This window comes from Pongo pygmaeus, chromosome 1, assembly GCF_028885625.2.
Source record: "Pongo pygmaeus isolate AG05252 chromosome 1, NHGRI_mPonPyg2-v2.0_pri, whole genome shotgun sequence".
Taxonomy (NCBI): domain Eukaryota; kingdom Metazoa; phylum Chordata; class Mammalia; order Primates; family Hominidae; genus Pongo; species Pongo pygmaeus.
The window spans coordinates 68,190,608-68,214,701 of record NC_072373.2 but is presented as its reverse complement, the minus strand read 5'-3'; the positions used below and the strand labels follow the sequence as shown (position 1 = coordinate 68,214,701).

At 41.6% G+C, this 24,094-nt stretch overlaps 1 protein-coding gene across 1 annotated transcript in view; it reads left to right on the top strand.

The window, feature by feature from the left end:
- The window catches only part of LOC129044592 (voltage-dependent R-type calcium channel subunit alpha-1E), a 334,968-nt gene that overhangs the window by 167,673 nt on the left and 143,201 nt on the right, over positions 1–24,094 (top strand). Inside the window, exon 7 of the mRNA XM_063648347.1 lies at positions 8,445–8,548. Coding sequence (XP_063504417.1) covers positions 8,445–8,548 — 104 coding nt within the window. The remainder of the gene's footprint in view (positions 1–8,444; positions 8,549–24,094) is intronic.

Genomic DNA, 24,094 nt, shown 5'->3' with positions numbered 1-24,094 from the left:
TTCAAACCCTAAAACAACATTTTGTTATTGCATGAAAGTTGCAAAAATATAAAAATAATTTTTAAGAATAACTCATTTCTACCCCCTCACTCCCCCCACAGGTTATCATCACTATTATTAATAACATTTTTCACTGTTTTGACTAAAAAAGGATTTCTTTTAAAATTCACCCATGACCCAAAACTATTTAAATAAACTAATTTTATTTTGGAGAAAACCCCTAAAACTTTTATTATAGAGATTTTCAGTCATGCACAAAAGTAGAGAGAATAAAATATTGAAATCCTATGTAACCCACATCAGCCCCAGCAGTTACAAGAAGACCTTAAAGTCTTTAGAGGATCCGGCATCTCCCTGTTGGGCTTCTGTGTCAGAGTTCAGAAAGGGAGAGGGGAGGGATAGGATAAATATCATATGACATCAATGTTGGAATTACTAGGATTTAACCAGAGGGATTTTAAGCACAGCAGGACCCTGAGCCCTGCCCATATTGGAGGTGCCCACTTTTGCAGACCCTGCCACGGCAGCCTTCGTAGTCCTATGTGGCAGTGCTCTTCGCTCTTGAATTGTCCTCCCAGGAGCGTGGATGGGTTTTCACTGACACACGGGTACCTGCCTGCCCAGTGCCAGTGGTGAGGGTGGCCCACATCTGGGGTGGGCCATGCCAGCCCTTGCAGCTGCTTGGCCAGAGCTCCTGACCCTGGTCTCGGTAGCGTCGTGTGGCTGCTTGTAGGTTGGGTGGAGGAGTGTTTCTTTCTGTGCTCCTTCTCTTTGCCAAATACTCTGCTGCATTTTCCCACTGGCAAAAGAAGGGGAAGAATAGGTGGTGAAATGTGGTTCTGGACTAAGGCACTGCTTCATCCTCAGTGACAATCACTGACATTCTTGGCAGCGGGGAGATGGTGGCTGCATCAAGTCCAGAGGATTCTGAATGACCAGAATGTGTGGGAAGCCTTGCTTACTCATAACGGCCCCTGGCTAAGCCAGATGCTGCCTCCGGAGATTGTTTGTGTGGGGATACTTAGTATGTTTATTAAATATACTCAGGGCTCCAAGTTACAGTGAAACGCCCTGCTCCTGGGCCTGACAGGCTCAGCCTCCTGGCTGGGTGGCAGCAGGTGCCTATGTTTCACTTGGAGCTCTAGGTCCTCATTCTTTCCCCTGCTCCCCAACCTTTGCCTCTTGCCTGGGGGCTGAGAAGACAGCTTTTATTTTTCTGGCTGTAAGATCCTAGTGGTGACTGTCCTATCTGTCTTTTGTTCTGCCCTAGAAGGTAGTAATAGTATGGGTAGGATTGCTTTTAAGAGTTCTGGAACTAAAGCAGACATGCAGTCAAGGGTTTGCAAGAAGTTGACCCATTTTGGTTCTAGATTGTGGCCCCAGATCTGCCGATAAGTTGCTTGGATCCTCAGGGAAGTTGCTTTGCTTCCTTGGGGTTCAGTTTCCTCTCCTATGGAATGATGAGTTGGATGACTTGTTCTCATCATCCTCTTCCAAGAGTATGACTGGATTTCCTAGTCTGCAGGAAACCCGTTATAGGCATTTAATTGCCCAATGATGTGTGGGATATGCTGTACATTGTATCCTTTTCCTAAAATGTGGGTGTGGTCAGAGGAATCATACAGTGGCTTTGAGGTAGAAACACCATCCAACTGGTGTGACTTAGGGGAGGCGTGTTGCCAGCTTTGTATGGTGGGTCAAAACCCTGATAGAATGCCTTAAATCAAATTCCCTAGAAACTGTGAAACTGAGCTTCTTGTGGCAGTGTTTTAATGAGGGACTGCTCTTAGGAGTTACCCATAGGTATGTGAGGGAAGCAGGATAGGTCAAGGGAAAAACTAGGCAAAGCCTCAGCCTGGTTCCATGGGCAGCCCAAAGTGTGAATTCCACCACAGCAATTGTCTTACCCAGTGGCAAAAGGGCCGGGCCATTGATAACTCCTACATTAGGTAGTTATCTGTTATAGCCCCACATCATCACCAGCAGGGGCAGGAATAACATTCCAAGTGAAGCTGGTCTGTCAGGCAAGGGCAAGCATCTGAAAAGCGTACAGGAGCGAGGCAGGTGTGAGTTATTAGCAGCCAACAGTTATGTAGCAGCTGGGGGATGAGACATGGGTGAGAGTGCCACAGAGCCTGCCACGTCCTTACTGGTGAAAGCCGCACAGGGAGGAAGGCAGGAGTAGGGTGGGAGAGGGCTGTCCTGGGTGGCCAATTCCTGTGGATGGCTCAGCACACGCAGGAAAGTATTCAGATGGGATTTCCAATTAGGCCAATCTAAGTGATTGTTCTAAAAGTTGGGATGATGTTACATTTGGGGTGGGGGATAGAGTGCCTAGGAAGGGACATGAGGAAGACCTTAAGGTTATCTAGAGGCTGGTGGTCCAGTGATATATATTTTGACAAAATCAGGGGTACCTTTATGACTTGCATTTCAGCATAACATCCACACAGAGCTCCGGGGGGCTGCTACTGCAAGGTAGTAGCAGTTCATTCTGAGAGGGCGTTCTCCACCCTCCTTTTCCTTCTTATAGGTCCCCCACTTCTTGGCATGTCTTCATCTTAATCTTTTTCTCCATCTTTCTTCTACCTCCATAAGTAACCTTTTCACTGCCTTTCTGGCTTCTGCTGTCTCAGCCAAGGTAGTTTCTTAGACTCCCGTGTGATTGTTTTCCCTGAAAGCTTCAGCACATCCTTTTCTGACCTCCTGGACCCATGCAGGCCCACCTGCCCCAGTGCCCTGTGCTCCCTTCATAGCACTGACCACACTCCAGAGTTAAAGTTACATTTGTGTGCTCACTTGCTTCATGGTTGTCTCCCCCATTAGATCACAAGTTTCAAAGAGCTGGGACTGAGACTGTCTTGCTCATCATCCTGAACACATAGAAAACTGTCTGTCACATAGTAGGTGGCCCATGAATGTGTTGAATAAAAAGTATGGCATTTCAGCTCTAAGACATGGAATCCAAGTCCCTCGGGGTGGGACAGGAGCTGTCACACTTGGTGCTGGAGGAAATGGGAGCCTAGGGGAGGGTGTGTTGGCCTGTGAGGTGCAGAAGACCAGGTATGTGGCTGTGAGGGAAGGTGTGAAGCAGTTGAATCAGTCCCTGGCCTCTTCCCTTCCCCACTCACTGCTCTGTGAATTTTCCTTTCCCTGGGAATGGTCAGCAGAGGCTTTGGACAGATGCTTCTGCAGAGATGAATGGCCTGGATTTTTTGCTGGCCTGTGTTGGCTGCTCCAACCATCTCCTGACCTGAGCTTAGCTAATAATTAAGGAAGCCAAAGATCTCTCCTGGAGATGGAGCCTTGAGTCCAGCAGTTCTTAATCAAAATTAATCTTGCCCCCCAGAACATTTGGCAATTTTTGATTGTTGCATCTGGAGAAGTACTAGTGTCCTCTAATGGGTAGAGGCCAGGAATGCTGCTAAGGCACACACAGGAGAGCCCCCACCACACAGAACTGTCTGTCCAGAGGTGCTGGCAGTGCTGCAGTGGAGAAAGCCCTGCCTAGGCCAGCCCTGCTCTAATCAGCAGGTGCTGCTGACAGCCTCTGGAGCGGGTGTTCCCCAGAGACCCTTTGCTTCTGAAAGGACCATGGAATTAGCATCTGCCTTACCCCCAGCCCCAACACACTCAGCCTCCCCACTCAATCATAGGCAATTCAGCCTCCCAGGTTACAGCTGCTCTGTGAAGAGGGTGCACAGACAGGGAGAATGTTTTCCATGGAGCCCTGGGGAACCCTGTTAGAGACCTGTCTCTGGGGCTGGGGGCTGGGCCCTGCCTGCATAGCCTCAGATCAGGGGACCCATGGGGCCCCTTTCCTCCTCTTGCTCTATCCCCATCTTTCTCTCCAATCCTCCTCCCACCCCACCTTGCAGCATCTCCCCCAGTCCCCTGGAGATTAATGTGATAATTACCATGTGTGCCTGTTTACGCAGGGAGTGGGTGAGCTCGCCACCCCCATCAGTCAGATTCCCAAAGGAACACATTCCCACAATGTCAGGACTGGTACCCACTGAGCACTCCTGTGCAGGTGGGCTGCCACCCCCAAACTGCTTTCTCTGTCTGTCATCACCCTCGTCGTGTGCACGTGTGCATGTGTGTGTCACTTAGGGGATCGGCAGGTGAGGAAGATGGAGAGCAGCCAGCGTGCCAGTCTAGGGAAGGGCTGGGTGGGGAGGGTGTTGGGAGATGGGAGGAGCATCAGTGCCCCATATAAGAGGACACTGACCAAAGAGAAGCGCTCTCCTGTGATACCTGACTGATAGTAGGTGTTGCATGAGTGGTGTGGGATGGAGGGGCTGGCGTTTTCTGGGCAGCATTCTTTGCAGGGAGGGCCCTGGTTTCCCTTAGCTGCTCTACAGTAGAGGTCTGGGCTGTGAAGTTTCTCCTGGGGCCAGGATCTTGATTGGAGTACTTAGCATGGCTGTCCCGTGTTCCTGAAGGAAGAGTCGCTGGGGAAAATAGAGTGCAAGTCTTACATGAAAGGAGCTTGCGAGAACTGCCACTCTGTCACAGAAGCTGGGGGGGATGCTGTAAAGAGAGAATGAGTGATTCTCCCTCTCACAGGCAACCCTCCTCTCTTGCACCTCCTGTTGAGACAGACACGTGCACACCACGAGAGAGAAAACAGTCACAACTCCGCGGTTGAACTGGCAGCTTCACCCCGACTTCCACTTCACATACTTTCTGGGTACTTGCTGCCTTGAGTTGTCGGTTGCTGCTGCTTTTTTAATCTCAAAGGACACTTGAGTCATTGTCTCTCCTACATTGGACAATTTTGTTTCAATAATGATGAATCAGAAGGAGATTGAAGCCCCAACTGGCATCAGAAAGAACTGTGCCATTTTGAAAAAGGGAAGCATGCATTTCTTTGCTAGCCTGCTTCCTGCCGAGGTGGGTCGCTTTGTCCTACCAGGTGTGTCACTGACCCATGGACAAACATGCAAGGGGAGTGGAATCCAGTTGGCCAGGAAGAATGAAACAGGAGGGAGAGGAGCAAGGTGTGGAGAGGGTGGGGCAAGCCTATTAAAAGGTGTGTGAATAACCTACAGGAGCTGTCAAGCTGCTTTCTCCAGAAGAACTTTTTAAGCTGTCAGTCATCTTCAAGAACCCCCAGGGCCTTGCTGGTGCTGGTGTCTTCCCAGCTATGCTTTTCTCCTTCTAGTTCCCATCCTCCTCTTTTTTCATCCAGCAAGCCCCATTGTGGTGGATAATGTTTGCAGCAATTCAGAGAAATCTCCACAGATTGAGAGGGGCCTATCAGAATAAATTGTATCAGTGTATTTTTAACAGGAGAATCTTCATATTAGAATTGTGGATGTCTTTTGATTAGTCGACCATCTATGCGTGCCAAACGCTTTGTTAGGTGCCAGATACAGAAATGAGCAGACAGTTAAGGTTTCTGCCTGAATATAGGTTGAAGCAACACCAAAACATACTCACAAAATGCTGAATCAAAAGACACTGCTCGTCATTGGTTTTTTTATGGAATTGAGAAACACATTCCAGATTCTGACCCACTGTAGTTCCTACATTTCATAGACTATATTCTTTGATGTGTTACTAGATTTTCTCTGAAAATGAGGGTTTCACTATGATCAAAAGTGTTTATGAAATGATGGAATAAACGAGGTAAATAATGTTCTTTTTTTGTGGATCTTCTCACGGGCTCAGAAGAAAATATAATCTGCTGTGTTTCCCAAATTTCTTTGGTTACAGAAGCCCCTTTTCCACAAAATACATTAACTTGTTACAGATCTCTAGCAATGAGAACAATGTAATTTTGGACATCCTCTTTACAGCATCCCTGGCAAGTAGTCACCCAAGTGAAATTGCTCTCAGCCACCCTCAAACTGTAGCTCAATTATTTAAGAACAAAATAATCTTAAAAGTCACAATTTCGTCATTGCTATTGCTGATACCTGCTAATGTTTGTTGGCAACAAAGTCCTATCTGGGTGCTGGGTGTAGACTCAGTTTTTGTTGCCAAGGAATGTTGGGGTGCTGGGGGGTTTGCCCACTGGCTAAGCCATAGAGCGAATAAACCCTGTTAATCTGGAGCTCTACTGGTGAACCATCAGAGCTAGCCAGCCTTACAGAAGGACTGATTTGTAATCACGAATAAACACAGAGCTAGCTATACAAATATCATTGCAATTCATTTTTCAGCTCATAGGGAAGGTCCATGTCTTAACGGTCTCAGAGAAAACGGCTTCCTACCTCCTTTAAAACCCTCAACAACTCTTGGCATCTAGTTCCTTTGGATCTTTCTACTAATATTCAGGAACAGTTTTCTCTGAGGTCTGGCCCACATCTTCCCTGATTGTATTTCACTGACCAGACCTGATTGACCCAAAGAGCTCCATCTTACACACTGAAATTGGCAGGGCCCTGCATCTGTCCCTTCCCATTCAGAAAGTGTTTTCTTGTTTACTTTTTACTTTTATTCTGCTTCAGTTGCAATTATCTCTCTCTGAATAGTGTAGGGGCAAAATAAAAGACACAAGTTTGGTGAAAGGATATTGCCTTAGAAGCTGTTTTAGTGGGGTGATTCCTCAAATACCCAAAAACAGAACTAGCATTCAACCCAGCAATCCCATTACTGGGTTTGCTTACAACCCAAAGGAATATAAATCATTCTGTTATAAAAACACATGTATGCATATACTCATTGCAGCACTATTCATGATAGCAAAGACATGGAGTCAACCTAAATGCCCATCAATGACAGAATGGTTAAAGAAAATGCAATACATATACACCATGGAATACTATGTAGCCTTAAAAAAAATGAGAACATGTTCTTTGCAGGAACATGGATGGAGCTGGAGGCCATTATCCTTAGCAAACCAACACAGGAACGGACGACCAAATACTACATGTTCTCACTTATAGGTGGGGGCTAAATGATGAGAACACATGGACACATAGACAGTAACAACACACTGGAGTCTTTTGGAGGGTGAAGGGTGGGGGAAGGAAGAGGATCAAGAGAAAAGCAGCTATTGGGTACTAGGCTTAATACCTGGGTGATGAAATAATTTGTACAACAAACCCCTGTGACATGACTTTACCTATATAACAAACCTGCACATGTACCCCTGAACTTAAAATAAAAAGCTGTTTTTAATGGATGAATCAACTATACAGTGATAGGTTCCATGACTGGTAAGAGGCTATATTCTGTGGACCGAAATATTTGAATGGGAAACAGAAATGAGATAATTTGAAAGAAAACAAGAGAATGTCACAGAAGTCCACAGGAAGCATGAAGACAATGAATCAAAATATGTTTTCAGAATTTAGTAGTGAGAGGGGGAAAAGGTAGATTGGAGGGACAAGAAATACTTTGCTATAGAAATTCTGAGTTCTGGTCTTAATTTTACTAATTTAGCTTGTGAGTTTTAGGCATGGCATTTGACTTTGGCCTTGTTTTTCCAGTGAAGTAGAGATAAAATATCTGTTGTAAATTTCAAATGGGTCTTAGAGTTTGTGTGTGTGAAAGTGGAGTGGGGGTTGAAGGGATTTCAAAACCCTGCATATGTGAAATGCAATTCAGGAAGACTATTTGGAAAGACTTGGAGGTGCTGTCAGGGGAAGAAGAGTCAACGGGAAGACTGAGAACCCTTAGTTGAGTGGTACAGCTTTTAGAGAGGCTCCCAAGCTCTATTTCAAGGTTCTAATAAGACATCCTGCTAAGAATTGCTTCTTTTGCTTAAGTCACGAGATATAATTCTTCCTCAATCCCTGACCATTCAAGGGTCTTGCATCCGATTCATGATTCGAGAATCCAGAATATGGATTTGCAGGCATTTTTTAATTCACTGAGTGTTAACATTAGAGTGCAAGTGATCACTCTTCAAATCTAGATTTATTCCTTGTTCTGGCCAGAACCTTGTTGGGGCCAGGCCTGGGCCAGCTCTGTACGATTGTACTATGATGGAAGAAAGCAAGCTGAGCCTGGGTAAAGGGCTGAGCAAGATGCAGAGGACCCTAAAATGTCTTCCAAATAACCCTGTCAAGGCCTTTGCTAGCATCCATGGAATAGATTGGGCACAGCCTGCCTTTGTCTTTTTGAGAATTTGCCCAATTTTGTGTGCAGAGGCTTAGAACCCACATTACCAAATGCTATAAAACCAGTGGTTGTTTGCATGACCTTGGAAAAGTATCTGACCTTTCTGTATTGTCTTCTCATGTGCTAAGCGAGAGTGTGAGAATATTCCAACACAGTATATTATGGTGAGGCTGATGCTATGTTCTTCATTATGTACATGGGAGATTGTGAGCTAACTCATGGTAATACCAAATTGGGAATGGAGTAAGGCAATATTTAACTGTATTGCATTGTGGTTGTTACATCACCCTCTGTGAAGCTGCAGGTATGTAAGCTTTACTTATGGAAGATGGCTTTAAGTATTAAGGAACGGTTTTTCTTTCTTTCAGACCAATGATGCCTTAGGAGCCACCTGGAATTGGCTGTACTTCATCCCCCTCATCATCATTGGATCCTTCTTTGTTCTCAACCTAGTCTTGGGAGTGCTTTCCGGGTGAGCCAGATGTTTCTCTCTTCTTAACTCATTTGCTGACTGCTAACTGTAAACTAATGCCTCCTGACTCATGGCAGATTCATTCATTTAACCTTCATTTAGAAGACACTTACCGAGCAGTTCCTCTGTGCCAAATGCTTTCTAGATGCTGGGAATGCAGTAGTGAACCGTCATTCTAATAATCTTGATTATTCTCAGGAATTAAAAAGTCTTGACGTCAGGCACAACACTGAACACAGTATGTAGTGAGAGTTCATTTATTCATCCATGCTTTCATTCAGTAACTCAGCAGTCAGAGACCTATGTCAAACACTGTGCTGGTTGTTAGGGAAATAAAATTGAATTAGACACAGGCTGTGCCTCAAAAGTTTCTCTGTAGTGTATTGGGCATCAAGTCTCGTATTTGTGGCTTGAATTAATTTATACAAATCTGCAACTATTTGGGGTCCAATACCATGGTAAGCATCGCTGGGAGCACACAAAGTATAAGGTGTGATTCCTCTCCTTAGGAAACATGTTTTGCCAAGAAGATGATACACATGAAATGGAGAATAGGAGTTCTTTTACTGACTTATACAAGATACAATCATTTGTTTTGGGGAAAGGACAAATCTATGTAATCTGAAGTCATCAGGGATAGTTTCATGAAGGATTGGGATTTTGCTTGGGTTATGAAATATGTAGTAGGATTACATAGACTATGGGAGTGAACATTTCAGGAAGGGGAACATCACACCATAAGCAAAGATGAAAAAAATGGGACTTGTCATGGAGTGTGAAGAAATTATAATGTAACATCTTAGGATAGCTGAGACAGGGATATATTTTAGAGATTCTTGTATTTTTCTAAGCAAAACTGAACTTAATTTTTTGTCAGAGTGGCATACGTTCTTCAAATGAAAATTTATAAGGTGGCACTTCTGTTTAAACATGGCAGATTGAACTAAGTTGGTCATTTCTTGAAACTCCACTAACACAGAAAATAAATTTTAAGAAGGGCACTAGGACAAAGAGAACAAGAGGAATGACAAGAGATGAAAGAGGTCAACAACATTTTTGAACATAGAAAAAATTGGCAACGGACAGTGATAGGAAAGCTGAAGTTTAATTGTTTAGGGAATACCAGTAAAAAAGCAAACTGATTTTTCTTCGGAGCCCTAGAAAGGCTCAGGAATTGGAGACACCAGGTAGGTCTGAGAGCTGGGGTAGGTGTGGTGCTAAAAACAAGAGGATTGATGCAAAGTCCTTGTAAGGAACATTAGACTCCCTGCCCCACCCCACTATAACCTCCAGGCAATGCTGACAGATATCTGCTTCACCCAGCTCCCATCCTAGCAAAAGTTAGGAGACTTACTCTCTGTAGATGTGGAATCAGAGAAGCTTGGAATTGTACCATCAGATATACCTGAGGGTAGTGTTGATATGTTGTACTGAAAACAGGAGGGCTAAATGAAAGTCTACAAACTGAATGTGCATAGTCCAGCCCACTTCTCCTGCTTGACTCTGAAAAACATAGCAGTCTGGTAGGAGTTGAGAGGATTCCTCTTTTGGGAAACTGTCTGTCTGAAGAGAAGGGACAAATTTATACTGATATTTGGGGGAGACCAGAGAAACAGGTTCCTACCTCATCACCTTCAGTGAGACTCACTGTATTAATTACCTATGGCTGCTTTCAACTAATTACCATAGTTCTGCGGCTTAAAACTGTGAGAGAAATTTCATTCTCTTATAGTTCTGAAGGGTAGAGGCCCAAAATCTGGTAGGGCCGTTGATATAGTTTGGCTGTGTTCCCACCCAAATCTAATCTTGAATTGTAGCTCCCACAATTCCCAGGTGTTGTGGGAGGGACCTGGTGGGAGGTAATTGAATCATGGAGGTGGGTCTTTCCCGTGCTGTTCTCATGATTGTCACAAGACCTGATGATTTTATAAAAGGGAGTTTTCCTGTACAAGCTCTCTTCTTTTGTCTGCTGCCAAGTGAGATGTGCCTTTCACCTTCTGCCATGATTGTGAGGCCTCCCCAGCCACGTGGAACTGTGAGTCCATGAAACGTCCTTCTTTTGTAAACATCTCAGTCTTTCGTACGTCTTTATTAGCAGCATGAAAATGGACTAATACAGCTGTGCTCCCTCCAAGGGCTCTAAAGGAGAATTGATTTTCTTCCTCTTCTAGCTTCTGGCAGCCCCAGGCATTCCTTGGCTTATAGCCACGTCACTGTAGTCTCTGCCTCTGTGATCATATTGCCTCTTCTTCAATGTCTGTGCAGTTTTATAAGGCCACTTGTCATTGGATTTAGGGTCATTCTGATAAGCCAGGATGACCTCTTATTTGACCATCCTTAACTTAATAATCTGCAAAGATTATTTTTCCAAATAAAGTAACATTCACATGTTCCAGGACTTAGGATGTGAGCAAATCTTTTCGGGGGCTCCCCAGTCATTCCATTACATTCACCATTCCACAAGCTCCAAGCTTGCATACAGAGTTGCCAATGAGCTTTTGTGCCGTGCTTTTAAATATGAACACACAGCAAGGGATCATCAGCATTTGAGGAAAATGCCCAACACAAAAGAACAAAAAACAAAATCATGAATTATAAAAAGGTGATTGAAGGAATAAGAACAATGCAGGGAGTAGAAGACAACTTTAAAAGCTGTATTTGCTATTAGAGATAGAAGAGAAGCCATTTCATTTACAGAATAACAGGCCAATAATTAAAAAAAAAACATTTAGAGGTTAAGAGCTCTTGGAAATTAATGTAAAATGTACATTCATTTTACAAAGTTATATATATATATACTTATATATATTTAAATATAAAAATTAAATAATGTAAAAATATAAGAATGTAATAAAAATATAAAGACAATAAATGTTTGGAATATAAAATTGATGAAATTACCTACAAAACAGAACAGCAAAATAGGATTGATCCAGCTTTTAACTATAATAGGAGTTCTATAAAAAGAACAGAGACATGGAAAGGAAGAAATTAACAAAAATCTAAGAAATGTTCCCAGAACCAAAAGACTCACATTGCCAGATTAAAAGATGTGTTGAGACAGATGCAAAGATGTTCTTTCTAGCATTATTTCATGGTAGTGGGGAGTTGGAGGCAACTTGGATGTCCATAACTGGGAGATTATATAGGTAAAATATTGGATGTATACCATGGCGTAGTATGTAGCAGTATGTACTGTGGCATCCTATGTAGCACAGAGCAACAAATACTGTGTACACATGAAACATAAGATATCTTGGGCCGGGCGCGGTGGCTCATGCCTGTAATCCCAGCACTTTGGGAGGCCGAGGCGGGTGGATCACGAGGTCAGGAGATCGAGACCATCCTGGCTAACACGGTGAAACCCTGTCTCTACTAAAAATACAAAAAATTAGCCGGGCGAGGTGGTGGGCGCCTGTAGTCCCAGCTACGCGGGAGACTGAGGCAGAAGAATGGCGTGAACCCCAGGGGGCGGAGCCTGCAGTGAGCCGAGATCGCGCCACTGCACTCCAGCCTGGGCGACAGCGAGACTCCGTCTCAAAAACAAAACAAAACAAAACAAAAAAAAAACAAGATACCTTAAGAACATAGATTTTAGTGAAAACAAGAATCACTGTGCTATGATACCATTTACATAAAACTACATGCACACAAAATATTCAGTTTGTGAAAATACATTCAAATCAAAGGCACATTTTGAATATCTTATAATTTGTTTAATTTTTATTTTACTTTAATGATAATTTTTATAGCAGGGTGATATAAGGTAGGTATGGAGGTAAAAGAGAACAAATGAGTTTAATTAATAATGAAATACACACTGAAAACTCAGTGTGACTAATGGAAAGTGAGCACCCCAAGGTGAATCATCATGAAATTTCAGAAGATCAGATTAAAAAATATTCTGAAAGTGCCTGGTAATTAGGAAGGAGATAGAATTTATCTACAAAGAAATAGGAATAAGGATAGCTTTGGGCTTCTCAATGGCAACACTGAAAGTTAGTAACGAATAGATAAGTTCTTAAAACTTTCATAAGGAAAATAATTTTCAAGATAGAATTCTATACCTAGCTCGAATACCAATTGTTTTTTAGGATGGAATCACAATATTTTTAGATATCCATTTTGAAAAAGTTACTGGCGAATGTGAGTCACTAAAAATAAGGAAGTAATTGAAGAAAGAGAAGAACGTGATACTCATGGAAACAAGGGATTCAATGGAGGAGAGAAGGAAGAGGAATTGATTTCCCAGGGTGATGAAGGGAAGTCTAGGATGACAGAAGCCTAGAGAGTATCAAGCAGTATCAAGATTTGAGTAGGGTGACAGAGGCCTCTAAAAATGCTATCTGTCAGAAAAAAATAAAACTAATGTATTCCCAATGTGTGTTATTATTTTCAAAAGAGCTTATGGTTTTGCCAAAACTATATAGTCATGTGCCACATAATGACATTTCAGTCAATGACTGATGTATATGCAACAGTGGTCCCATAGGATTTAGTGGAGCTGAAAAATTCCTGTGGCTTAGTGACATCATAGTCATCTTAACATCATAGTGCAATGCATTACTCACATGGTTGTGGTGATGCTGGTGTAAAAAAAAACCTGAACTGTCAATCATATAACAGTAGAACATATACAATTATGTACAGTATAGTACTCGACAGTAAATGACTATGTTACTGATTTGGTATTTACTTTTAATTGTTATTTTACAATTTATTCCTACTTATTTTTAAAAAAGTTATCTGTAAAACAGTCTGAGGCAGGTTCTTCAGGAGGTATTCCAGAGGAAGGCCTTGTCATCATAGGAGATGACAGCTCGCTGTGTGTTATTGCTCCTGAAGACTTTCCAGTGGGACAAGATATGGAGGTGGAAGACAGTGATATTTATGGTCCTGACCCTGTGCAGGCCTAGGCTAGTGTGTGTGTTTGTGTCTTTGCTTTTAACAAAAGATTTTAAAAAGTAAAAAAGTAAAAAATAAGAATAAAAAAAGCTTATAGAATAAGGATGTAAGGAAAGAAAATATATTTGTACAGCTGTACAATGTGTGTTTTAAGCTAAGCATTATTGCCAAAGAGTCTAAATTTTTTCTAAGTTTATAAGGTAAAGTTACAGTATGTGAAGATTAATTTATTGAAATAAAAATGTTTTTAATAAATTTAGTGTAGCTTAAGTGTTCAGTGTTGATAAAGTCTATAGTGCTGTACAGTAATGTCCTAGGCCTTCACATTCACTCACCACTCACTTTCTGACTCACCCAGAGCAACTTCCTGCAAGCTCCATTCATGGTAAGTGCCCTATACGGTGTACCATTTTTAAAAATCTTTTATACCATATTTTTATTATCCCTTTTCTATGTTTAGATATATTTCGATGTACAAATACTTAATGTTGTGTTATAATTGCCCACAGTATTTAGTACAGTAACATGCTGTATAGGTTTACAGCCTAGGAGCCATAGGTTACAGCATATAGCCTAGGTATGTAGTAGGCTATACCATCTAGGTCTGTGTAAGTACACATTCTGGTGTTCACACAACAACATTGCCTAGCAATGCATTTCTCAGAATGTATCCCTTTTGTTAAGCTATACATGACTGTATGAATATATGTATGTATTTGTATACACACACATACACAAAAAAAACTCTAAGCATTTAATTCCATGAAATATGAAATTGTTACCAGTAAGAAATACAAGCATAGTAAGTAGGTCCTCTATCCAGCTCAGTTGTCAACCAAATTTATGTTGCTGATGCTGAATTTTGATATAGCCCCTTACAGTGCTGTGATTACCTTAAGTGGATGGAGGAGGCTGAATACGGGGAAGGGAAGGAGATGTCAAAGACTGAAATCTTAGGTTCCACAGTAAGGAAGTATTTAGGCAATATTTAAAATGAGAAGATAAAGACATTTCAGTTTTTAAGTGTAATATTTAGAAATTTGGAAATGAATACCAGAAGAAACAGGTAAAAGAGTTGAAAGTGGTTGCCTCTGGGGAGTGAGATTCAGGGGTTAGGAGAGGTAAAGCAGAGGGCTGCCAGTTTTTCATTAGAAGTCTCTCAAAATTATTTGACTTTTTAAATTCTACATGTGTTACTTTGAAAAAATAGAAATTAAATTTTAAAGTAAAAATATTGCACACACACAAAAGTGTAGGACGAAAGGCGTATATAAGAATATTCATCTAACATCCGTGGGGGAAGGATTGACATGGAGAGAGACCAGATTCTGTAGGATTAAGCAGGAAACAACCATAGTAATCCAACTACGTGGTACTAAGAGCCTGTGGTGGTAATTTGTGAAAAACTGAAGATATCGTAAAGAAGAACTTTAATAATGTTTATTTTGAGTGGAGAATCTTAAGACATAAGAGATTTCTTCTATATTTACTCATTCAGTGAGTGTTTGTTGGCATTCTTTGTTTGTGCCCAAGCACTGCTAGACTTACTGTCTCCAGCCAGCCAGAACCTACAACTCCAATGTGCACCTTCCATAACTCTGGCCCCCAGAGAAGCCTGACCACAGGCTCTCCTCTTGTATTTCTACTGAGAGGATAATGTCATGTTTGTGTAACCTTATCTGATATTCTTTGTCCTAAGTGTGTATATATTTTAGTTTGGAAAATTTAAGACAGATTCTTACTATATATTTGGGGAGAAAAGTAGATGCTGTGCTAACAAAAGCCACTGGTGTTCTGGGTGAGGCTCCAGTATAGGTTCGAGTTGTGTCTTAACAGAGCTGGAAATGGAACAGACACTACCCTACTGGACAGTGCCTTGTGTCTGACCACATGGACTCTCTCTGGTTTGGAATCACATCTTTTCATTCTCTTACATCTTTCTCTGCATGGGAAACAGTTGTACGTTGGAAGAGGCATGGGCTTTAGCATCTGACATTCATGGGTGAGAAGTCTAACCCTGTAAGAAACCACTTATTAGCATTGCGAATTTGGATAAGTTACTCTGAGCCTGCTTCCTCCTCTGTAAAATGGGATAGCAATAGCTCTCTCATATACAAAACCCTAGCCCAGGGTCTGGCATGGAGTAGCCCTTAGCTCTTATTACCTGCCTATATCCTTCGATAATATTAACATACATTTTCTCAGCCTCTTAGGTCCAGGTGGCATCACCTGCTTAATGGCCTGTGGATGTTCGATTGAGCCAGCTGTCAGGCCATGGGCTCCTCTGGGAGATGGCCTGCACAGATTAGGTGTCATGGAACTGGGATGGCAGATGCCTTCTTAGCACTTCTGGAGAAGCCTAGGAAGTGACAGTGGCAGCTGGGAGCAGCTGATATGAATAAATTTTGACATTTTAAGGAGTGTTCACAATAGGGGCCTTATAGGCTGGGACTGAAATCATTCTGACCTGATTTCTTTTTCTCATTCTGAAGCTCAGCACGGTTGGGGTGGGCTTTATTGGTGTCTGCAGGGGGTTCAGCAGCAGCCAGTCCTGTGTACAGGAGGGGCCGTGGGTTCTCTCTTCTGCTTGGTTGTCTCTCACATGCCTTTGGAAAGATTGTAAGCTTTCTCCTTAGAGTGGGGGTTTAGTTGGGATTAATTCAGAAGCAGCCTGGGAAATAGCTTGGAAACTTAGGGAGCAGGTTTTTGTGACCTGCAGGCAGCTGAATGTTATGTACCAAGGCTGTTCCCAGAGCAGAGAGAGACAGGAATTAAAGGGGGAACACACATGGCTCCTAGGTTGGGCAAGTGAGGGAGAGAGTCCACATGAGAGGGGGCAGGCCACATCCACTGGTGCTCAGGGACCCCTGGATGCCAAGTGTGGAAATGACTGAGGCACCTGCCTCTGGGGAACAGGCATTGGTGAGAGGAAGGCTGTGAGGCATGCTTGTCGGCTCATATTTAAAGAGGAAGTATGGATGGAAGCATTGTAGCATTTTTACTTGTCTCAAAGGAAATGGGATTTGATGAAAACCATTAGCTTAGGCATGAAGAGAAGCAGAGCTTCCTGTCTCCATGGAAACAAAGCAGGGCTGCATAAGCACATCCTGAAATGCCATCAGGGGCTACAGGGCAGAGGCTAACACAAACAGAAATGACCCTGAGCCATCCCACTGTCTCCATCCATTGTTCCCTGGGCTTCTGGACAGGGGAAGGTAAATATGGGGAAACAGTTGAGCTGTCTCAAAACCAGAGCAGGGACAGTCAGACCAGAGACTGCTTCCATATATGTGTGGGGAGCAATGTGAGCTCTCTTGTGTAAAGCATGCCATAGTTTTCAAAGCACCTTTGCTTTTGTGATCATATGTGTTCTTTGCAATGACTCCATGCAGTACGTGGACAGTATCTTTATTTAGAAATGAGAAGAGGGAGGTTTAGTTAATCTCCAGCTAGTTACTGGCAGAGGTGGGGCCAGAGGTTACAATTTCTCAACTTCTAGTTAGTGCTTATTTTAGTGTACACTACGTAGCCTCTATTCAGGGATACTGACACCTAAGGTGGCATACCCAGAGATATGCTGCCAGTAGTAAGCCTGGAATATCATCTTGACCATATAGATTTGGTGCAAGTTTTAATGTGTATGTGCATTGATGTACATACTTATTCACACACACTGATGTTCACGTATACAATGTGACCCGGTATGTGAACAGGGCAGAAGATGCCAACACCCACTGTCAAGGTCCTGTTGCCCTAAGACTAATGGGAAGTGGTGAAGTGTCCATAGTAGAGGAGGAATTCTTCTGGTTGCATCTCATGAATGCATAGAGTGGCTCCGACAACAAGCAAAACTACAGCTGTCTGCCTTGCTAGCAACTCATGTGCAAGCTGATTCTGTGCGATTCAGCAAGTGTTTATTGAGTGTCTACTATGCAAAAGATACCTGGCTAGACATTTAGAATACAAAGATGGGTAAAATAAGGAGATTGTAGATTAATTATGGAAATATTTCAAAAATACATGTAATGGGACTCTAAGTTCAAATAGTCCAGAATGCTAGTCCCTCCCCAAAGCTAATTTTTTTTTTTGAGATTCATATATGCAGGTCACTAATTTTGAGTTCCTACTATCTTGCAAGGCATTGTTGAGGATAAAAAGATGAATGAGACCTAGGTCTTGGCCACAATGGGCATATTAACAAGTATAACTTCAGTGTTAAACCTTGCATCTCCTGTTGGATGTGCCATTACATCTTAGGAGGTGGTTCCTGAGTGTTTCCCACGCCTGACCTAGACAGGAATGGCTGCTGGTCTTAAGAAGGAAATTATTCATGCCCAGCTCAGTGTTCCAGATGAGATCTCTGAGGGGAGTTGGTGGGTATTAGTTTGACCTATATCTGCTCCTCCCAAGGCTGGCTGACATTGAAGGTGACTGGCTAAGATAAAGGAGAGTAATTCTTTTGGGATTCTAACACTGGAATCAACCAGTAGAAAGTCAATGACTGACTCACGCAAGAGTTACTAAGTACTTGTTGTATGTGACTCACTGCTAGGGGCTAGGGATACCAGGTCAAACAAGGACAGAGAGCTGCTACCCCTCAAGGGGTTTGAGTCTAGGAAGAGATAGCAACAGGGGGGCATTTAAATTAGAAGGGGCAAGGATCAGGTAAGGCCAACTGAAGCAGGTGACAGTGGTGTGTGCCTTTGAAGAGCCAGTGATAGTTTGCGAGCACAAGGAAGAAGCACATTCTAGCACGGAGGCACAGGCAGAGGCTCATTGAGAAGGGCTTCTTGGGCTAAGCTGGTAAGTTTAAGCTTGATCTCAGAAGCTTGTGGGAGGTTTTAGATTGTTAGATAAGGAGATGGCTAGATTTGCATTTGAAGATGATCACCCTGGAGAAGGTACATAGAGAAGCAAGGCTGGAAGCAAACAGAGAGGAGCAGCAGTTCAGGGGAGAAGCAGAGAAGCAGCGGGGCTGAAGTACAGCGGTGGGGATGGAAAGGACAGGACAGCTCCAGGAGGTGTTGGGGGCCAAGTGTCGGATTTGCAGGACTTGGGACTGTATAGGTGTGTCTGAGTGGGTTTGGTGTGGAAATCAGAGGGAAGTCTTCTGGATTGCTTTTAGGTTTCTGAATTGAGACTGTAGGTGGCTGGGGGAGAACACAGGCCAAAGGGTAGGTCTTAAGGGAAAGAGGGCAGGTTTTGGACCTGTTGAGTATGGGAAAGCATAACACACTTCATGGCTTTTGGCCAGTTCACAGGAGTAGAGTAGGGTTTGTTTTAAGTTGTTTTTCTTGTAAGCTATACTTTTTTGAGACTGTGCTACCCATCAAGCATTGTGCCAATCACATGACACATATTGTCTCATTTAATCCTCACAGTGACCATATGAGGAAGTACTAACTTCCTTTTATAAATAGAGATACTGTGGGATGCTTGGTAATTTGCCAAAGTAAACAAAGCTCATGAGCAGTAGATTCAGAATTTGGACTGAGATCTACTAGGCACAAACACCTATGCTTTTAAGCAGATCCTCCAGATAGTTTAAATGTCCTTTATGGAAGGAAATTATCTGTCATCTAGTACAGCAGAACTTGATGAAAATGAACAGGTCCTCCATGACGGCCATGGCACATGTAACTTCCCAGTCCTGTGGACAGAAATTTCCTGTATGATACCCTGCTATGATGACCAGAGTGGGGTGTTCATAATTCCTACACTGACGAGAAGGACTTTTCCTGGGTGAGTTGTGTGACCATGGGGGTCACATAAAAAGCTTATGGGAGCTTGCTGAGAGAATCTGCATTTCCCCAAGACACTGCTTAGTGTATCAGTTGTGAAAATTGTATCTTAGGGTGAGATAAAAATTATTTGAGGAAGACAAGACTCTAAGTGTCGTTTGTGCCTGCCTCCTTGTTACAGTGGAGGAAACTTGGCTGGAGAGTGAAATGACTTGCTCAGTTTGTAGACAGCTATTTAGTGTTAGACCTTGGCTAGAAGCTAGCTGCCCTGGCTCCCTGTCTGGGGTGCTTTTTCCTCCTTACCCTATGTATAGCCTAGTAGTAAAATACAGACTCTCTAGACAGTCTAGCTGGGTTTGAGTTCTGTTCCTATCACTTGCCAGCTATGATAATGATGTTAGGTAAATTATTTCATTTTCCTATACCTTTAGTTACCCAATTGTGAATAAGGATGGTGGTGTTTGTCATATAAGATTGCCGGGGAAATGAAATCAGATAATACATGTTAAGTGTTTAATACCTGGGTGATAGTAATTACTTAATAAATGTTAGCTGTTAGTAGCAGATTTCTTCTCTCAAGAGCTTGGTTTACACTCAGTAGGTGGGGCTGGGAAAGAGCCATTCTTACCTACCAAGTACTCCCATTGAGTCAATTAGCATGAGCTCAGATGTTTTCAGATACCACTGGTAGAGCTGACCATCCATGGCACCCTACAGGGAACAGCAAAGACAGACTGTGCCCTTGGGCCCCACATAAGGCCATCAACTTGGACACTCCACCATTTGAAGTTCCTTGGAGTACCTGGGCCTTTCTATTCTCTGCTCATGTGGTCTGGAGTAAGCCTCTAATTTTCTTTGTTAAATTCCTGCTCATCCCTCTCAGCTTGTTTTAACTTTGGCTTCTTTCACGAGATCTTTCCAGGTCTGTACTCCCCAGTCTCATTTTACAATTAGTATTAAAATCTTTCTCCCACATGTTCCCATAGCACTATGTGCCTGTTTGTTATAGAAGCTGTCACTCATAGTAACATCATGGAATTGTTATATAATGTAATACTACTAAAGATAAGATCTAATGTTTATTGAAACCTTGTCATCTGCCCGATACCATGCTAAATGCTTTATATACATTATTTCAATTAATTTTTGTAATAGCCTTATGAGTCAGGTACTGTTGTTAACCCCATTTTATAATTGAGGAAATGGAGACTGAGAGTGGCTAAGAGTCTTGCCTAAGGGTGCACAGTCTAATGAGAGGCAGAGCTCTCCTCCCTTCTCCTGGATGCACTATCTTCCTGTGCTTTGGAGTCACAGATGTCTCTGTCACCCATTAAGTTTTCTTTCTTCTGCTGAGGCTGTCTTTCCATGTAGTTGGATTGCTCCTGTTATCTTAGTGCCTTGCTTTTGTGTTCAAGAAATGATTGATGAATTGAAGGGAAACCGAGTAACATCAGGACCCTCTTAGGGGATGCCATGCCCCCCTATGACCTCCTGGAGGATAGTATTGCAGAGAACTGAGGAAGAGGCTGGCATCTTAAAAGTCAGGAGCATAATCACTGGTACTGGAGATCCTCGAAAAACCTCCAGAGAAGCTGTTTGCTTTCTGGAATGATGATCCCAGCTTACAAGCATTACAGATAAGTAATTATGACAGGTTGGACATTTTTACACTTGGCCATTGCTAATATTTTTTTCTTTGAGTTAATTCCTCATACTGTTTGCCCATTTTCCCACAAATTGGCATATTTATCTTTTTCATATGAACTTAGATTATTTGCATAGTAAGGATATTAACGTTTTATATCATATGTGGTGCATATTTTCAGAATAATCACTTCTAAAGGATTGTTAAAGCTGTTATCCTATAGGCAATTGTGGGCAAATAAGGCTGTTGGAAGCAGAAAAAGACAAAACAGTTATTCTTTTTTACTTTAGAGTATTTGATTTATAAAGCATTTCATGTGTTTGATTCTCACAATTATCCTAAGAAGTATATTAGTATTTTACAAACAAGGAGATTGCAGCTCGAAGTGAGCAAGTGACATGCCCTAAATGACAAATGTAAGTGTGATTTTAGGACTCCCAGTCCAGTGCTCTTGTTCCACAAAGCAGTGCTTCCCCCGTGGAGTGGGCATTTGCAATGGGACCTTTGCTGCTCAACTTCTACTCACAACAGAGATGTGATTTACACACATGCCCCAGCACAACAACAAAGTGCTCTTTTGAGTTGATTAATTCAACAGATAGTTAGTGCCAAACACTGTTCTCTAGATGCTGGGGATTCAAAAATCCCTGCCTCCATGGAGCTTATATTTTTCTGTTGCACATGTAATCTATATTTTATGTAATATTACCCCCATTTTAGGACTTTATTATTAGGAAGAAGTACAATCAGCACCAACACCCTGAAATTGCCCTGTGTTGATAACGCTATGGGCTGTGAAATGTGAATGTGAAATGTAATGCAGCTGCTTTTGGGGGGAAAAAGGCTCTGATTTTCTTGTATTAATTAAAATTCTGTCTCCTTTCAAAAATTAATCTCTAGTGTCTCTTGCCGTTATCTACCTTGAGAAGCAGAGGCAGTGTCAGGATAGGTGGTTCTGGGGGCTCAGCCAAGGTGAGAGCATCCTTGGCTGCAGAGGTATGGCGGGGGTGGAGAGGTGAAATCATAGCTGGAAGAAGCCAAGAATCCTATCCAGAAAGGTTGCATGTGAGAGGCAGGGTGAAGGTGTTGAGGGAAAAGGAATAGAGAAATCAGTAAGTAGAACTATCAACATAAATAATCAAAACAAGGTACTGTTTTACAAGCATTTATCCTTTTTTAAAGCAAACTGTTGACAATTAGATTGGGACTTCATTAGGTGCCTTTTTGGATATGAAGACAATAACCAAATATAAAAATGCCTCCATTCTCTGTTGAATTTTTCACACATGAAATTTCTGGTTGAACAAGTTCTTAGGTAACTGAAACATCCTTGTAGCTCCTCAGCCATGCTCTAACTTAGTATAGGTAAATCTTCTAACACTCTGATACCTATATACCTATATATACACACACACACACATACACACATATACACACACACATATATACATCTATACATATGTACATATCTGTGTATATATACACCCATATATGCATACATACACACACATTTTCACACATGTATATGATGTTTTCTATTCATGTGAAACTCCAATCCATATACTTCCGGATTTGTCCCTTTGTTTAGTACTTAAGGAACCCAGTAGATGATTGTGCCATTCTCTGAATTTGCCTTGCACAGTGACTACATTTAAACTTATTTCAAGAATGTTCCATTGTAAAATCTAGTTTTATTTGTTTTTCAGAGGAGGAGATAACTTCTACTTAGTAAAATATAACATGAAGTAATGTTTAAAAAGATGGCTTTTTAGATAGATGAAATAAGTTCTGGTGTTCTATTGCACAGTAGGTGATGATGGTTAACAGTAAGGCATTATTTATTACAAAGTGGCTTGAAGAGAGGCTTTTAATTGTCCTCACCACAAAGAAATGATACATGCATGAAGTGAGGGATATGCTAAATACCCTGATTTAATCATTAAACGACATATTTATGTATCAAAACATCAGATTGTACCCCATAAATAAGTACAATTACGATGTGCCAATTAAAAAATAAAAACACATGAAAAAAATTTAAAAAGATGGCTTTGCTAAGAGACAGACCTGGATTTAATGTTCTGATCTGCTACTAAGCTCCGAAGTGTACATATTCACTTAGATATCCCTTAGGTGTCTTAAGCTTAGGGTGCCCCAAACAGAATTCATTGTTTAACTTCCTTTCTTCATCACTAAACACATTCTCTGTTCTTTCTATATTCTCTGGTTTTCTTTTACTCTTTCTGTGATTCTTTTATCACATTTGTTATCCAAGATAGAAACCTGAGTTAATCCTGGTATCTTCTCCTCACTTATTCTCTGGGCCTAATTGCTCATCAAGACCTACTGATTAAGTTTCATAAAACTATGTCCTGGACTATAGCAATTGTCTCTTTAAATGTTCTCCCAGCTATAATGCAGCCTGCTATTCATGAGAAAACAGTCTTTACAAACTAGACATTTAATTATAGAATTTGTATACCTTAGTTATTTATAATGGGATCCTATTGCCTAAATGATAGAATCACTTATGTATTCACTTAACCAGTTTTCAATAGATGTTGAGCTTCTGTGTGCCAGGCAGTATTCTAAATGTTGGGAATACAGCAGGGAACAAAACAGAAATCCCTGCCCTCATAAAACTTGCTTTCCCATATGGGGAGAGTCTAAGGACATATATTCTGATTTAGGTAAATGAAAAGACAAACCCTGCTCTTGAAAAGGAATACTTCAAATTACAAAGGTGTCTGCTTTCTCCACTTTAGTCTTTAATGTGATATTGATAAATGTAAACAATGTTTTTACTAAATTATATTAAAATTTATCTGAAAATGTAAATGTATAAGAGTAGCCAAGACATTTCCTTAAAGAACAATGAGGAACAGGAACTTTTTTTATAAGGAGTAAAATCTATTCTAAAGCTACAATAATTGAAATGATGTGATATAATATAGGAATACAGGAACCAAATATATATATACACACACACACACACACACACACACACGAGATATATATTGTTTATGTGTGTGTATATATATGAATTTACAGTATATATAAGTGTAAAGTGTCATTTCAAATCATTGAAGATGAATCATTCAGTGAATTGTGTGACTGGCTAGTTACTTGGCAGGACAAAAATTGAGTTGGAGCCCCATCTTATATCTTATATCAAAATAAATTGCAGGTGGAGCTAGTACATGCATTTTAAAAATTAAATCATAAAAAGATTCAAAGAAAACACAATTTAAAAAC